The 17,837-nt window shown below is 52.7% G+C and overlaps 1 protein-coding gene across 3 annotated transcripts in view; it reads left to right on the top strand.

The window, feature by feature from the left end:
* Positions 1-2,386: 2,386 nt before the first annotated feature.
* The window catches only part of EVC2 (EvC ciliary complex subunit 2), a 131,102-nt gene continuing 115,651 nt past the window's right edge, over positions 2,387-17,837 (top strand). For all 3 annotated transcript variants that reach the window (XR_006887968.1, XM_046656746.1, XM_046656745.1), the window contains exons 1-4: positions 2,387-2,658; positions 9,398-9,452; positions 13,047-13,213; positions 15,879-15,947. Coding sequence is in view for 2 of the 3 variants with exons in the window: in XM_046656746.1 (XP_046512702.1) it covers positions 2,479-2,658; positions 9,398-9,452; positions 13,047-13,213; positions 15,879-15,947 (471 nt within the window). In the remaining variant the exon portion in view is untranslated. The remainder of the gene's footprint in view (positions 2,659-9,397; positions 9,453-13,046; positions 13,214-15,878; positions 15,948-17,837) is intronic.

Genomic DNA, 17,837 nt, shown 5'->3' with positions numbered 1-17,837 from the left:
AGGGAGGAGCCTGGATCGTCCGCCCAAAACTTTGAGCCACCCCCTCCCCGCCCTGCCTTTGCACTGAGCATGCCCGGCGAGAGGCGAGCGGGAGTTTGCTCAGCCAGCAGGACCTTTCAGAGTCTTGGTTTAGGCCAAGCCTCTTGACTTCCAGGGAAAAAAGGGGGACCCCAGCCACGGAGGAGGGTGTGGCTCCGATAAGTTTATTGAGCGCTTACGATGTGCTAATCATTTAGCCTGATGATCTCAGTAACCTTCTCAACACCCCTCTGAGATGGGTACTATCTTGGGCCCACCCTCCTGACCAGAGCAGTCAGGGCAGGTGAGCGACGCAGTGCAGGTCCAGCTCCAGGCTTGCTCCTAACCTCTGCCTATTGGCCGCTCTTGGGCCGCACAGTCCTGCACCGCTGCGAACAAGTCGCCCGAGACTCCTGTTTGAATCCTACTTTCTTCTATGAATGGTCAATGCTTTCCTCTGAGACAACGTGTAGAGAGATTTTTACATCTGGCCCCGGTAGGAAGGAGACCCTGCATGGTCACTCATTCACTCCGCATTTACAGAGACCTGCTGTTCCCAGCAGCACCAGGCCAGCAAGGAAGCAGACAAGGTCCAGGCACTGAGGATGGCCCAGCCGTGTGGGAGATAAGCAAGCAGATGGGTTCAGCATCTGTTCTTTCCTTAAGCAAATGTCTACTGCACAGCTACTAGACGCTACCTCTTGTCCTGGGTGCTGGGGGCACACGCACACCCGCATGCACACACACACTCCTACCCTTTGGAGCTTAATTCCCTATGACGGCAGGGGCAGGAGTACCATGAGGATCTGCTTCAGAAAAGAAGGGTTTTCATGTTTTTAACCTGGACGTACAGCTCAAGTTTCTAGTTTCTTCCCTCATTTCCTCATCAACCCTTCCCAGTGGGAAGACGGGAACTATTATCCAGATTCACTTTTTATGGATGGAGAAAGTGACACCTAGAGAGGAGGACTGGCTCATCCAAGTCTTGCAACTGGGAAATGGGACAGATGTATTAGCACCTATGTCTGCCTGGCTTCAGGGCTCGCACTCTCTGCTATGCGGAGCTTCTAAAAGTGGCTCCTCAGAAGCATCTCCAAGGCTCCTGGGAACCCTACGGGCCATGACCTGAAGTTCTTGCTTTATGCTGCCTATTCCTTTGGATTCTCAGGCTTTAGTTTTAAAAATGTAGTGTTCTTTGTATTTTACTTTATTATAAAGTTGTTTGAATATTAAGATCATCCTTTAAATTACTCACCCTCGAATGGCATTGATGCTCCAGCAATATGCTAGCATTTACCTTTGGTCTTGTCTCACACCTGCCTGTTGCTGGGCACCCTCAAGGGCTGGGTACCCTGTACAGGACGCTTGGCTAATAAACTCTCAGGTTTTCAAACCCCATTGCCTTGTCCATGTCAAGTCAGGGAAGGCCTGTCCTTGGAGGGATGGGGGCAAAAGGGGCTGCCAAGTGCCAGGCTTCCCCTGAGGCTGCAGACAGCATGACAGGCTGCCCCACAGGAAGGCTGGCAGGTGAGGCCCCTCTCCCCAGAGAACAGGTGCGAGCTGTCACTGAGTGGTGGATGGTGGTGAGGAAGCAGAGAAACTGCCCCGCCAGGCCCTCTCCCTGTCTCTGCCTCCTTCTTCTCCTGCCTCCCTGCCAAGGCACAGCCCTGCCCTGCGTGGAGAGCTCAGAGAGTCTGCTCAGCGGCTGCCTCCTGGCTCCAGACACCAACTCCCTCTTGCTGGTTTCCCAGAGACGTGGAACCGTGGCTGGCCTGCCTACCTGTCCCCCAGGAGTGTGGGGGACACCTGGGTAGGTCCAGAGGCCAAGCCACAGCAAGGACTCAGGCAGCGGGAGCCCAACTGGGCTGAACTGAACCCAGCTGGAAATGAGAGTGGCCTTTTCCTCCAGGCCTGAGCTGCCAGTCTCCCTCCCAGCCCTTCTCTGTGCTGTTGTGTCCCTTCTGGGCTCTCCAGGACACGCCCCGCCTCTCCAAACGCTTCTCAGTTCTGTAATAGGGGGCTGGTGGGGCTGGGGCAGAATATGGATTCAGCCGCGTGTGTGTGTCAACGAAGGCTCCCTGGAGGAGGGGGTCTGAGCTGAGAGAGAACGGACGGACTCTCTCGTGGAGGGTCATTCATGGAGGGCACTTGGAGTCCCCGACATCTTTGGGAGTATGGGAATGACCCGATCTGATTTGGGTACTGCCGAGACCCCGGGCGGGGCGCGAGCAAACCCAAGTTCGGCCGCCGGCGCGGCCCCGCCAGCCTTGCTCCCTCCCTCCCTCCCACGCCTGTCCTAGGCCGCCTCCAGCCCGCCCAGCCCCAGAAGCCGGAGTCGGTTCCAGAAAACTTTCCGCGGAGGCTCGCACTGAGCATGCTCGGTGGGGCGGGTCTGGGGTCCGGAAGCTCCGGCGACTCCGCGGCGCTCGCGGCTTTGGGGTCGCCAGTCCCGAGCGGGCGATGGGTCTGGCGGGACCCCTGGGGCGCGCCACGTGGGTGCTTGCCGGGGGCCTCCTGGCCGCTGCCCTGGCGCTGCTCACTGGTCCTGGGGGCCGAGGCCGGCTCCCTGCGGGCCCAAGTCCCCTCCGGCGCCCCCTCGGCGCGCAGCCTCCCCCTGATCCTCACGAGCGGACAGCGCAGGTAAGGAGGGCCGCCCCCCAGTCTCTGGCGGCTTGGCTTGGGCTGCGCTGGCGGCGGGGAGGCCCCTTGGAGCTGGGGAAGTTCTCAGCAAGGGAGGGCAGGATTTGAGTAGGATGCATCATGTCTTAGTGTATCCCGCTTATGGCCCGACGACTCCCAGGAGGGGTGGAGACAGCCTTGTGGTGGCTGCGGGCTTGGGCTTTGCCAGCGGCCCGGGTCGAATCCTGGTCTGCAGCCTAAGAGCCTCGTGACCTGGGGTAAGGCGCTTCACTTCGCGTGCCTCCGTTTACTGGTCTGTAAGACGGGGGGCGTGCACCGTCCACCCAGAATCGGTGTGAGAGTCAGACGAGTTCATGCACGTAGAGCATCTTTCCTAGGCGCCCGCTCCCCGCGAGTGTAGCGGTTGTTAAAAGAACAGTGGGGACCACTGGCCGGGAGTTTTACCTGACTGCACTCTCCTGGCTGATAAAGTTAGGCTTTTCCCACTTCACCCTGCCCGTCCCTCTGTGGTCCCAAACTAGGAAAGGCACAGAGCCCGGCCGGGCACATCACCCTAGACTTCCCTCTCCCCTCCCCCGAAAGCTGGTCTCCAGTCCTACTGCCTTTCCCTCCTAATCAGCTCCCGTCTGCCTCTCCCGCATGCCCGCTGCACCCCCTGGGTTCAGGCCCCATCCCTTTGCCTCTGGCCTTTGAGCTGTTTCCCCTGGGTCTCCCCACCCCGCTAATTTGTGCTCTGTCCCTTCAGTTTCCCCAGTGCTCTAGGTGATCTGTGTGTGGTGTACCTTGGCCACTTCCCTCCCCTGCTTGCACCCCCTTCCACTGCTCTGTCCAATACAGCAGCCCTAGCTACCTGTGGCTGTTTAAACTTAAGCCTTTCAACTGCTCAGTGGCCCCATGTGCGAGTGACAGCCCAGACCCTAGAAGATTCCCGTCATCACAGGACGTTCTGTTGGAAGCAGAGAAGCAGTGAAGGGGTGTGTGGAGAGGAGGCTTCTGAGCCGGCCTCTCATTACCAGTGTTTACGGAGGGTCCTCCAGTGCCAGGCTCTGTTCTGGGTGCTTGGGGTACAGGAGAACAAGACAGCCTCTGCTCTTAAGAAACCTGCATTCTCAAGGCACGAGAAAGACACTAAAGAACCGTGTTAATCTGCAGTGTCTCGGTTGGTGTTCAGGCTGTGGAGAGAAACACGGTGGGCAACGTGGACTGAGAGAGATGGGGGTGAGCGCCGTCTAGACAGGGCGGCAGGGAGGGTGCTCTGAGGAGGTGGCAGTTGAGCAGAGCCCTGAACGGAATGAGGGAGGGGCTGGGGCACGTGGGGTGGGGAGAAGAGCTTCCCAGAGGGAGATAATAGTGAGGCCAGAGGCCAGAGGTGGCGTGGGCCTGATGTGGTCCAGGACCAGCAAGGAAGCCAGGTGTGGCTGGAGCAGAGGGTGGAGGGAGCGGAGGAGACGGAGGAGGTGAGGCCAGAGGGTGAGGAGGGGCCAGATCAGGAAAGACCCCGAGGCCGGTGGTGAGGACTCGAGCAGGAAGGTGACACACTGTGACTCATCCTTTTAAAGCATCCCTGTGGCAGGTGTGAGAATAGAGGACAGAAGACAGAGGTGGAAGCAAGAAGACCAAGAGCCGAGGCAGGTGGGAGACCAGGCGGGTGATGGAGGTGCACTGGACCGGAGTGGTTAGTGCTGGGCTGCTGAGAAGTTGTGGGATTTTGGATGTACATCGAAAGTAGAGCAGTGGGAGCCAGTGGGATTCACTGGGATTGGATGTGCGTTGAGAGAGAGAGAGGAGTCAAGGATGAAAGCCAGGCCTTGGGCTGAGCCAGTAGGAGAATACAGATACCCTTAGCTCATACGCAGAAGCCGGGCGGGGGGGTGGGGGGGGCGGAAATGAAGACTTCTGATTTGGTCTTGTTGAGTTTGACGTGCCCGTGAGGCATCCAGGTAGAGATGTCCAGTAGAGTGTTGCATGGGGAGTCTGGATCTGGGGGGAGAAATCTGAGCTGGAGATTTATACTGCGGCGTAGTCAGTGCTTTTAAGACCAGAGGGCCTGGCTGAGCTCCCTGGGGAGTAAATATGGATTGGGAAGAGTGAGGCCTTAGCAAGAGCCCTGGAGCAAGGCCGGGAGTGGCCAGGAAGAGGAGAGGATCCAGCAAAGGAGATGAGAAAGTGTGGCTGGTGTGACTCGAAGGGAAGCAGGGCTGTGACCCCAAGGTCAAGGGAGGAGAGCATTTCAGGGAGAGTATTCGCAGAAGGCAGCACAATGGCCACCCAAAGATGTCCACGTCCTTATGCTGGGATCCTGTGAATGTGTTAGGTTACCTGGCAAAGGGGAATTAACATTGCAGGTGGAATTCAGGTTGCTCATCAGCTGACCTTAAAAAGGAAGGTCATCCTGGGTTATCCACTGGTCCCAACGTAATCACAAGGGTCCTTAAAAATGGAAGAGGGAGGCAGGCAGAGAGAGTCGGAAAGAGATGTGACATTGGAAATAGGTGAGAGTGATGCAGTGTGAAAAGGACTCAACCTGCTGTTGCTGGCTTTGAAGGTGGAGGAGGGACCGTGAGCTAAGGAATGTGGGCTGCCTCTAGACACAGGAAGAGGCTCCTTTAGAGCCTCCAGAAAAGAACACAGCCCTGACGACACCTTGATTTTAGCCCATGAGACTCATGTCAGGCTTCTGGTCCCTGGAACTGTACCGGAATAAACGTGTGTTGTTTTAAACCGCTAAGTTTGTGGTTGTTTGTTCCAGCCGCCGTAGGCTACTGATACATGCACATATTGAATGGTGCTGATAAGTGGTGTGCAGTGAGGATGGAGAACTGGTCATTTAACCGGGCCTTGTAGAGGTTGTGGTGACCTTGTCAGGAGCTGTGTCATCTTGGAGAGAGGGATAACCAGGGAGGGGAAGGCTGGGCATGGAAAGATGGTATTGGCTGGTGCCTGGGCTAGGTCTCTGTGAGAGCAGGCTGCCCAGAGTGGCCATGCAGCCTGCAGAGAAGCACCTCCCAGGCTGCTGATGCTCAGAATCCAGCAAGACCTCTGGGAGCCACGGCCAAGATTCCCTGGCCCCCGGGGCTGCGGGAGGGCTTCTTGGTCTTTTGGCTCCCTGGGAGCTTGCCCCTTCCTCCCAACTGGAAACACCTGTTGGTGAAGAGAGCTTTGTCCCGTGGTGAGGTCGGGGGCCAGTGCTTAGCACAGCACCTGCCATGTGGCAAACGCTGGTGGAAAAGAATGTGTGGAAAGTTCCAGGGGGCAGGGTTGTGTGGGAGTTGGGTGCACCGTGGTGCCATGTGCACCTCAGACACCTCACAAATATAATTTATATTGTTTTAGTTAGCCTTTATTTTTAGGACAGTTTTAGATCTTAGAAAATTGAGCACATAGTACAGAAAATTTATATATATCCCCCCCCACACACACACAGTTTCCCATATTATTAACATCTTACATTAGAATGGTACATTTATTATAGTTAATGGACTGATATTGATATATTATTATTAAAGTCCATTGTTGATTAGACTTCCTTAGTCTTTTCACCTAATGTCCCTTTTCTGTCCAGGTTCCTGTGCAGGACACCATCTTATGTGTAGTTTTTGTGCCTCCTGAGGCTCCTCCGGGCTGGGCCAGTTCCTCAGACTAGCCTTGTTTTTGATGACCCTGCCAGTTTGAGGTGGACTGGGCAGGTATTCTGTAGGGTCCCCTCTACTGGGATTTGTCTGGGTGCGTACTGCCAACACGATCTATTGCTATTGGTATTGAGCTTGATCTCTGGGCTGGAGTAGAGTTGGCCGGGTTTCTCCCCTGTGAAATTACCCCTTTTCCCTTTCTGCACGTCTGTTAGAAGGACGTCACTAGGCACAGCCTGGACAGTTGTTTTTGTCAGGAGGGTTTTCTTCTGCCAGGGGGCAGTAAAGACTTATTCCAGCCATATCGGAATGTCTCAATGGTATCTGACATGTGGACGTCCTCTCTTGAGGACTGGGTGCCTCTTCCCACCTCTGGAAGGCACTTTATGGACAGGTGGTTGTCCTGGCCACACACACCCACCCGAGGAGGCCTCGGGACAGTGTTCCTGTTGCTGTGAGGGGCCTGGAAGACCCCGAAGGAGCAGGCCTGCAAAGCAGCGTCGTGGCATGGCTCCCGTTGCTGAGTCTGTGTTATCATTGATGTTGCTGTTGTTGCGATGACACTTGGTCATAAGCTGCTCGTTATGAGAAATAAAACAGTACAGATGGCGTGGGAAAGGAGACCTCCTCTGCTGCCCGCCCTCACGCCCCTCCTTCCCCAGGTCCCCGAGCCTGACACTTTAGCGCATCCCTTTCTAGGCTGTTAAAGATAATATGTGCCTATGATATACTGTATTGTTAATATATGATTATATATTAAATATATAAATAGTATTAAATATATTACTAAATTCTACATATACTTTCAAATTATTAAATATGTAAACATACATATATAAATATATGTACAAATAAAAGTGACTGTATATAAATAAATATAAATATATTTAAAATAAACATATGAACATAATTCTTAAATATGTAATAATATGTTAAATATTATAAAAATTTCCATATTCATAATTTTGTGACCTAGTGATTTCACTTAATATATCTTAACATTCTTTCCAGGTGAACATAAACCTGCCTTATTTATTGATTTATGTATTCATTTTGTAATGGTGATAAAATGCATACGATGAAACTTACCATCTTAACCATTTTCAAGTGTCCAGGTCAGTGGCGTTAGGTACATTCACATTGATGAGCAACCGTCACCACCATCCGTCTCCAGGACTTTTAATCTTGCAGAACTGATTCTCTGTCCCCATGAAACACTAACTCCCCATTCTCCCCTCCCCTAGCCTCTGGGACCACCATTCCGCTGTCTGTCTCTATGAATTTGACCCCTGTAGGGACTTCCTGTAAGTGGGATCATGCGGCATTTGTCCTTTTGTGACTGGCTTATCTCATTTAGCACAGTGTCCTCCAGGTTCATCCGTGTTGGAGCATGTGACAGGATTTCCTTCCTTTTTCAGGCTGAATACTATTCCGTTGCATGGATGGACCACATTTAGTTCGTGTGTTCGTCCATCATTGGACACGAGGGTTCCTTCTGCCTGTTGACGGTTGTGAATAGTGCTGCCCTGCACATGAGTGTACGGACATCTCCCTGTGACCCTGCTTCCCGTCCTGTGCCCCTCTGTGTTGTAAGGAGTAATTGTGTTGCTTAAATTGGGATTTTTTGATGATCGGTCAGGTGTCAACACGGAATAACACTGTGGACAGATGTGTGAAAGTGAGAGAGATTGATCATACTCACAGGCCCAAGAGGAGGCACGCCACACAGGGGCCGTGGGACGAGGGCCCAGGGATCGGGCTCAACCAGGCGTGTGGGGAGTGGGAGAGCTCGAGGACCCCTGGGCAGGTGCCTTTATCAGAAATCACGGGGAGCACACACACAAAAAGTACAAGGGGATTTCACCGGAGCATCTGAATGTTGCTAGGTGACAGGGGAGGGCAAGAAGAGCTGAGAATTCTGGGGTGGGTTGGTGCGAGGCTGGCTGGATCTGGCTTGTTCTCTCACCTGCCGCCTGTGTCCTCAGCAGTCCCTGCGTTGCCCGTTGCCCCATCTGCATCCCTCCACCAGTGGTCCTCATGTTCCAGCATTGTGGCTGGGCCTCCTGCATGCAGCTGGGAAAGCTGGCTTACATCATCCCAATAGAGCTGCCTTGGCTGGGAGTGTCCGGGGCCCGGGGGACGTGGCTGGGCCTGAAGACACGGCTGCTCTGTGGCAAGGGGACAAGCTTACTCTGACCTGGGGAAAGCTTTCCACAGGGACAAAGACAGTAGCCACAGCAGTTCCCTTTCTGTCCCACCGGATCTCATGCTTTCCATGGTGTCCCGCCAACTCAGGAGCTGTCTACACTCCAGTGGCAGGAACCTGCCGTCAGAACTGGACCCGAAGCAGGGCCTGAGTGTCTCGCTCGGCTCTCCTGGTCTTCGCTGCCTGTGCACATCCTTTCTCCTTCCGTTGTGTAGATGCCGGCATGTCCAGAGCCAGGCTACCTGGGTTCAAAGCTAGTCTGCACCCCTTACCACCTGTGCGACCTGGAGTGAGCTATTGTGTTACCCCGAGTCTGGGGATTTTAAATAAGGAAGACACTTCACTGGGTAATTATGAGGACTGATTATAATTCACTTGGAGTGTGCAGCACTGAGCCTGGCCCATTTCCAGGGCTTATTATATTATTATTTTATAGTGGAGGGGTCTGGGCCTTTCCAGGGCTCAGTGTGTCACAAAGGTGAAGGAGAAGGTTGGCTGGGCCCCGCTTGGACAAGTTTTCATCACTGAACGAGGTGAAGCAAGCTGGGGAGAGGCTGTGAGGTCCATACTTTTCAGAGGAGGGATCTGAGGCTCAGAGAGGCTGACAGATTTGGCTAAGGACACACAGCAAGTAAATGGTTCCAGCTAGAATCCGGTTCTCCAGGCTCCCAGTCTGGTGTTTTGTATGCCACTCCGTGAAAACTCGCGGGATCTTGGGAATTCAGAGGCTCCAGGCTCACTCGGCGTCACGGGATTAATGAAAAGCAGAGCTGGGCTTTGAACCCAGGTCTGTCTGACTGTATGGACTTTGGACCACACAGGGCTGCCTCCCTAGACAGCTCCCAGAAAGGCAGGTGTGACTATGTTCTGCTGTTAATGACTTTGTGCCCTTTGAATTTTTCAGGACTTGCCCCATGTGATTCAGCCCGAGGTGGAAAGCTCTCACTTTCACACTTCAGGTCAGTTTTTCTTCTGGTTGATTTTTTTATTGTTTTGACCATGAAAGAGAATGCGACCCTAAAGCCGTGGCCCTCCCGCCTCCACCTCCCTCCCACCCTGCTGATCTGCCCACCTTGGGCACATAGGTGATGCCCTGACCTGACGCGCCAGGGCCGTGTGCCTCCTCCTGCGGCAGCTGCCTGGAGCTCTGGGGCACAGATCAGAGTTTCAGGGAAAGTGGGACTATTGTGATTGTCCCCTGAAGGGCTCTGATTGGTGAAACCCAGAATGTGCAGATTAGCCAAGCGTATGAGTTTCCTGTGGCTGCTTTAACAAATTATCACAAATTTAGTGGTTTAAAACAATACAGATTTGTTCTCTTACAGTTTTAGAGGGCAGAAGCCCGAAATCAGCTAAACTGGTCTGAAGTCCAGGTGTCGGCAGGCCGTGTGCCCTGCGAGGCTCTGGGAAGAATGCGTTTCCTTCTCTCCCAGGATCTAAAGCTGCTTCCCGTAGGGTATCGCCTCTTGCTCCATCGTCAAAGCCAGCAGTGTAGCATCTTGCCTCAGTGGTCGCATTGCTCTCTTCTCTTCTGTCTTCACATGCTTCTGCCCCGCTCTTATAAGGACACCTGGGATCACATTTAGGGCCCACTTGAATGATGCAGGTTATTTCCCCATCGCAGGGCCCTTAGTTTAATCACAGCTGCAAAGTTCCTGTACCAGGCAAGATCACGTATTCACAGGTTCCGGGAATGAGGACCTGGGGGCCATTAGTCCACCTACCACACCGGGTGACAGAAATTGAACTGGAACTAACCTAAGGAAAAGGAATTTGTTGGCCCTTGTGACTGAGACACCCAGGCCCCGGGCACTCCCGGATCCAGGAGCATCATGTTCTCAGGGCTCTGACTTTCTCTTTCCGTCTGGCCCCTGCTCTCTGGTGAGCGTCGTTCTCAGGCACATCCTTTCCACGTGGTGGGAAAGACGGCTGCTGGCAGTCCGGGCATTCAGGAGCCTGACAGCTGGCACTCGCAGGCCAGGAAAGACTTTCTGGACGCTCAGCCAGAGTTCCCGGGAAGACTGATGGGCTCAGCTTGGGTCCCGTCCATGCCTGTCCCCGACCCTGTCTGTGGGGTCTGAGGAAGGAGTCTTCTGGGTTCCATGCCTGATTCTGGCTCCTGGGGACCAGGATGGGCAGGGACCCAGGTGGGCCCCACTTCTTTGTACAGACTGAGCAGGATTCTTCCCGACTGGAGGAGGGGCTCCCTGAAGGGAAGGCTTCTGGGCAGATGGACATCTTTTCATCCAGAGTCCTCTCGGCACAGATCATGAGTACATCTCCCCCAAGGATCCTGTTTTATAGCAGGAACAAACATATTTCGTTTCCCTGGGGAGTTAAAAGTGTTTCTTAAGTCTTTTGTTACTCTCTGCAGTCTTTACCTTTTACAAAATCCACTGTTTTTGTTTGAGTGAAGTAGGTGGAGGTGATGTCACCGGTCATAGAGCCCTTTCCTTTGCTGGTTAAGCAAGCTTGTGGGTCAGAGGGAGCACCGTATACGAGGGCTGCTGTGATTGCAGTAAGAGAGGCGACGGAGGAGGAAGGCCACTGGGAGCGGCTGCCGGATGGGCTTCCTGGAGGAGGTGCTGCTCAGCAGAGTCCTGAGGGGTGGCAGGTGGCAGGACAAGGGGTTGGAGGGAGAGGCCTCCAGGCATGTGCAGCCCAGAGGTGGAGAGTGAGGGTGCATCCAAAGAACATCACAGACGGTACAGATGACCCAGGTGCTCGTGGCGACAGTGGGGAGGCCACTGAGCGATGACATGGTGGGTGGTGATCATCACCTTGTAGCTCGAATTCCTTCTGTGCTGTCAGCACCAGTAGCACCTGCCCTTGGTCAAGCCTTCATCAGAGCCTGAGACCGGGCCTTCTGAGGGCCAAGAGGAGCTGGGGGCGTAAACGGGCACCAGAGAGAGCACCCAGTGTGGGCAAGATTTTGTGTCCAGCAAGTCTGCTGAGAAAGCATTTGTCCCTTAGCTGAGGCTGGGTCCCTTAGCAGGGTCCAGAGATGGGCGTCCCATCCCACCGCACACCCGTGCCTTCCTCAGCCATTCTGGGTGGGCAGCTGGCCGGGGAGAGCGCCTGCTTGTTTCCATGGCGAGGGCTGTCGGTTCCGATGCTGATGCTAACCTTCATCCCCACTCCAACTTCACCGACTGAATCCGCCACAGATCCTGGTCCAGGAAAAAAGATACTGATTTTATCTAGGATCCAGGTCCACATTTTTTTTCACATTTATATTTCTTCCTACATATATTTAGAAATTCTGTAAAAGGTTTCCAAAAGCACTTCTAAAGACCTTGCCAGCAGTGTAGCATCTTGCCTCAGTGGTCACATTGCTCTCTTTTCTTCTGTCTTCACATGCTTCTGCCCCCCTCTTATAAGGACACCTGGGATCACATTTAGGGCCCACTTGAATGATGCAGGTTATTTCCCCATCGCAGGGCCCTTAGTTTAATCACAGCTGCAAAGTTCCTGTACCAGGCAAGATCACGTATTCACAGGTTCCGGGAATGAGGACCTGGGGGCCATTAGTCCACCTAATGTCCACTGTGTAAGAAAGACTGGAAAACAAATTCGTTCTTAGTCAAAATACACCTCATACTTGGATAGAAGATAAATGTCGAAAAAGGCACAACTCTGCAATCCAGGTCATTTCAGAAATGTAGATTTCCAGCTTTAAGCGTTTATTACTCGTAAACGCTTCCACATGCAGCAGGCCATTTAATCTGCTCTTGAGGCAATCCTGTCTGATTGATATTTCAACCACATTCCCAACTGAGGGAAACTGAGGCTAAGAGAACTCAGCTGACCTTTCCCGGGTCACGCAGCCGATCAGCTGCAGAGCAGCACCCACTCAGGATGACTCTTGACACCCCAGCCGGTATCTTTTAAGTGACATTTCTGTGTTACACACGGTGCTCATGAATTTTCAGGATACCTCGACATGCAGCGAATTCTAGAGGGAGTTGCTCCCTGGTGGATGGCTCAGTGGGCCCCGTGTCCGGCGCTGGGCTGGTCCTCCTTGTAGTCGTGAGAGTGGCACTCATTGATGGCTCACTCTGCGGGAGACAGGTCATCAGAAGGACCCGGTGAGGTAAGGTGTACTCTTCTCTCCATTGTAGAGTTAGGGAAACTGAGGCACAGAGAGGTTAGATGACTTGCCCAAGGACACAGCTGGTGAGTGACAGAGCCAGGATTCAAACTCAGGGCTGTCTGATGCCACGAGTGTAAGAATCACCCAGGGCACTTCCCTTGTCTAGTGGTTCGGAGTCGGTAGGTCTGAGTTGGGGCCCAGGAACGTATATTTTAGCACGGAAGACGACGAGGAGTGCACACTGTGAGAAACACTCTTCTTAAGCTCCATAGCCCCCTCAATGAGCATGTCTCATTTTCCTGCCAAAGAGATGGTAAGTCATTCATTTGTTCATTCACTTATTCAGCAGATGCTTTCCAGGTGCCTTCCACATACCACATGGTCTGCCTGCAGCGTTTCCCGCTCGCCTGGCTGCCTTTCTGTGTTGTATAATGAATGCACGTGCGATGCTGTTTTGCAGTGGCAGCACCGTTTGGAATGAACGTCAACAGGACAGTTGAAGTCTTTAACCCCCTCCCGACTTCTGCAGCCTCTCGTGGGCCGTGGGCTCAGTCCGTATTTGCTTCTCTACTCTCGTGGCCCAAGAGGACCTTGTTTAAGAGAGAGTCCCCTCTAACACACCACCTGGTGAGTAACTCGTTCAGCACTCTTGCAGAAATATCAGAAGGTGGAAAGAACCCAATTTCGAGCCAACTGTGTATGACATATCAGAGGTTTTTGTTCTTCAAAAAAGGCTCCTTCTCTTTACATACTATTATCAGTGGGGAGCACATCCATTCATCTCCCCAAAGAGCTGTTTCTTCTGTACCGTGTATCGTGTTTAGACGGATGTGGTGTGTGAATGTGCGCGTCGGCTGCCTCGTGTGCGGGTTCTAAAGCGGGGCTGCACCTTCTGCTTTAAGTATCCGCATTCACTTCCGGCTGCTATAGAGATGCCGCTGCCGATCGTCGCCGAGAGCGGTTAACAAATATTCACCGCGTGCCCGGCACTGGCTTTCGCACTTTCCGTGCATAATCTCACTGGAGCCTCATTACGAGTTTCTTAAACACGTCCTCATTGTATTCCCATTTTACAGGAAATTGAGGATTAGAGAGGTCAAGAAAGGTGGGAGTGGCAGAGCCAGGCTGTGGAGACCTTCTCTGAACTGCTGCTTCGTGCTCCTGCTGTGGTTTAATGTTCTGTTTTATGTGTTGCCTCCACTGGGACTGTCTTTCACCTGAGGTTTCATGACTTAAAATGGCGTGAGAACCACTGAGCTTGGCCGGTGAGCCAGGAGCCCCTTCTTGGCCCCCTGCTAAGTGGTTGTGTTAGATTCCTAGAGCTACTGTAACAAATTACCACAACCTTGGTGTCTCGAAACAATGAAATTTATTCTCTCACAGTTCTGGAGGCTAGAAGTCCAAAATCTAGGTGTTGGCAGAGCCATGCTCCCTCCGAAGGCTGTGGGGGAGAATCCTGCCTTCTCTCTTCCAGCTTCTGGTAACATTCCTTGGCTTGTGGCCGCATCACTCCAATCTCTGTATTAGGATTCTCCAGAGAGACAGAACCAATAAGATGTGTGTGTTATATATAGAGACAGACACACATGATTTATTTTATGGCTTTGGCTTGTGTGATTGTGGGAGCTGGCAAGTCCAAAATCAGCAAGGCACGCTGGAGACCCAGCAAAGAGCTGATGTTGCAGCTCCAGTTGGAAAGGCATCGGCTACAGAACTCCCTCCTCCTCGGGAGTCACTCTTTTTTGTTAAGGCCTCACCTGATTGGACAAGGCCCACCCACATTATGGAGGGTCATCTGTTTTACTCAAAGTCTACTGATTTAAGTGTTAATCTCATCTAAAAAATACCTTTGCAGTGACATCTGATGAGTTTGACTAAATACCTGGTATCATGGCCTAATTACATCTGCTTGGTTACATCTGCAAAGACCCCTTTCCCAAATAAGGCCGCATTCCCTGGTTCTAGAGGTCAGGATGTAGACATCTCTTTTTTGGGAACTGCAATTCAGCCCACTACAGTGGTCCTCATTCTTCTTTCCAATCCTCTCTAGTAGCAGGTGCCTTGTCACTTCCCACGGCAACGCATCCATCCTCAGTCGCCCCTCCTGTGTGTGTTTGCTCAACAAGCTGTATTTATTCGATTGTCGTTTTTGGGATGCTGTATAAGGACCAGAAGGATAGAGGGCTCTTGAAGACTCGTTAGGATCCTGGAGTGTCAAAGAGCCGTGAGGGCAGGGTGGCTGACAGAGAGCGCAACCAGAGTCCGAGGGCTGGGGGCCTAACGCTGCTGCCTGTTATCAGCGTGTTGTTCTCAGGAACATCGCTTGCCCTCTCTGCTCCTTTGTCCGTCTGTATGATGAGAGGGTCACGCTCTGGAGAGGGATGTGTGTTGTGCAGGAATCGTAGGCTATGGAGTCACCCAGGCAGGGGAGAGTCCGGGCTTGCTGCCTGTGCAACCTTGGGCAAGTGAGTTCATCTTCACGAGCCTCAGTTTCCTCATCTGTAAAGTGGGAGAAATAGAATTCATGTATGAAAGTGATGGGTCTGCCAGCACTTGGGAAATAATAGCCATTGTTATGGTTATTGATATCACCGAGAGCTGCTGTGGCCGTGACTCGGAGTGCCATAAAGGATGTGTCCGTACCGCGGGGGCCGGGCCCTGAGGTCAGGGGGCCTGTGGCAAGGACAGAAACGAACTGGTGTCAGTTGTGATTATGAGAGGGACCGAGGCCTGGGGTTTCCAGGGCAGTGGCGCTCGCTTCCGCTGGGATCTTTCCAGAGGAGGCTTTGCAGGGCTGGAGGAGGCCAACCTGGGTGGATTCCCCATGACGATGTGCATCCGGCTCCCGGGAGGCTGCCCTCAGCACGCTGCGATCCGCGTGCACTCAGTCCCGGCTGCGCGTGGCTGTGGACCGCTCGGCCCACATCGGGAGACGCACGGGGTGGGGAGCGGCCATTAAAGCATCTTCCTGTAGCTCCACTCGCCTTCCTTGTGCTGAAGTGTCAGCCCTGGTTTGCCGAGTCCCTGTGGCAATGGGTGTCATTCCCATGCACCCCCACACGGGGAAACAGCTCCAGCGTCACCCCACGTCCACATTCCTCTTTCCTCATAGGTTTCAAGTTCCACTCCTTTGCTACTCTTTTTAAAAAAGCCTTCAAGGTCACCTAAGCCATTACTATACTACGGAAGTGATCTCTCTAAACCCGTTTTAAAAGTTCATCCTGTACTTTGATTAAATCTGTGCAGCATGAAATATTTTGCATTTTCTAATGATTTCTGTATTTTGTTGTAGTATGGAGACATTTCAAGAGATATTCAAGGCACTTTTGAGAATGGAGTCGTTTTTCAGAAATGTGCGGTGGTGAGTGCTTATCGTGGCTTATGCTTGAGGAGAAGATAATTGGGTTCTGCCCAGATCGTTTGTTAGTAGAGCTATGGATTTAAGAACTGGCGAGTCTACCAGCTTTATCTACCCATTTTTTGACACATGGGTGATGAAGTGACCCACAAGGGATCTTTATTGCCAGCACCAGGACTAAGAAGTTTTGGTAAAAATTAAGTGATTGTTAGTGAAAATCCACCTTGATCATTTAGAATGAGAAAGAAAGTATGACGTGCTTTCTTTCCGATTTTAACATGGATATGGTGCTTGACAGTTTAAAAAGTTATTGAAGGTCTTTTAGGTCTTCGACCCTTACCGATCCCAGAGATGGCTTTTGGTGTTACCCTTGTGTGGGGGTCTCCACGACCACCCTCCAGCTCAATGATTCTCCAGAAGGGCTCACAGAACTCTGAAAAGCTGTTCTACTCAACTGTTACAATTCATTACAGCAAAAGGGTACAGATGAAAGTCAACAAAGCAAAAGGCGCTAAGGATGGAGCTCCAGAGAGACCAGGCGCGAGCTTCCCGCTGCGCTGCCCTCTCCTCTCCTGGGGGAGTAGTGCGGAGGGTGTTTAACTTCCCCCCAATGGTATGTGAGATCACGGATGAGTGCTGTCAGACAGGGATGCTCCCCGAGCCTTGGGTCCAGGGATTTTATTTCCAGTTGATCGTGTAGGCCTGGAGTGCTCTCAGTTACTCAGACTCCAGCCCCTACAGAGGTCACACTGGCACAATGTGGCCCAGGGCCCCCACCATGAGTCGCATTGGCAGCACAGACCACCTGGTGTGGCCCAAGGCCGCAGGAATATAAAGTCACTCTGATCAGACACGATATGCCAAGTGCTTTAGAGGTTAATCCCCCAGGAGCTGGTCAAGGGCCAGTCCTTCCTTTGGAGCGCGCAGGTTTGGGCAGCCTAAGCCTGCGGAGTTAACCCTTGGCTGCACACCCCTCATTGATCCCAGGCCCTCACCGTCTTGTTCCCCTTCCTGGGTACAGTCAGTGATACCATTTTCTCATGTCTTCCTAGAGATGTCTTCTGCCCTGTGTGCACAGTTGTGTGTGTGTATGTGTGTACGCATGTACGTGTGTGTACATGCATACATATGTACACCTCCCTCTCCCCTTTTACATAGGGGGCCGTATACTGTACACAAATTCTGCACCTTGCTTTTTCCTCTCCTTATGTTCCAGAGCTCACAGCTCTCGGGACGTGCATCGTTTCCATCTCTTTTCTCAGCTGCTCTGTCAGTCTCAGCAGAGCAGGGGTGAGGAAGGGGCAGGTATGCTGGGAGACAGGCTTAGAGAGAGGGGGCAGGGCAAGGTTGCAGAGGCCATGGGGGGAGCCAAGCTTCTGGGGCCCCAGGATGGCTTCCAACAGCCACGCCCTTCCAACACGTGGCCGGGCAGAACCTGGAAGGGCAGACAGGCAGGAGGCAGGAGACCAGCTCAGGTCCGGCCTGGAGATCAGATGGCAGTCAGATGCCCTGCACAGGCCTCTGGGGCTGGGCTCAATCTTCAAAATAATATAGGGAGAAAAAGCTGTTGTTTGCTTTTCTTGGTGATGCCAGTTGTCACAGTCTCCCCAACCTGGCTGTGGTTCTGTGCTTGTCTGGTTTTTTTTTCTAAGTTTCTCTGCAGGAGTGATTTCACCGCATTTCAGAGTCCCAGTTACTTTGATACTGTCACCAGGCAACAGCTTGGCAAGCATGAGTCAAAACTCTCCTGGGGCCTTTGAAATCAGACCTGATAAGTTCTCAGAACCTTTGCGAGACTGTAATAGCTTCCCTCTACCTGAAGACCTCATGCACACGTGCAAGTCGAGCTGGGGCATCATTTTAGGAAGTTAGACTTGTCAGCAAATCCACCCT

The sequence above is a fragment of the Equus quagga genome, chromosome 3 (assembly GCF_021613505.1).
Source record: "Equus quagga isolate Etosha38 chromosome 3, UCLA_HA_Equagga_1.0, whole genome shotgun sequence".
In the NCBI taxonomy this organism is placed as follows: domain Eukaryota; kingdom Metazoa; phylum Chordata; class Mammalia; order Perissodactyla; family Equidae; genus Equus; species Equus quagga.
The sequence above is the reverse complement of the archived record's forward strand: the minus strand, read 5'-3'. Positions and strand labels throughout refer to the sequence as shown.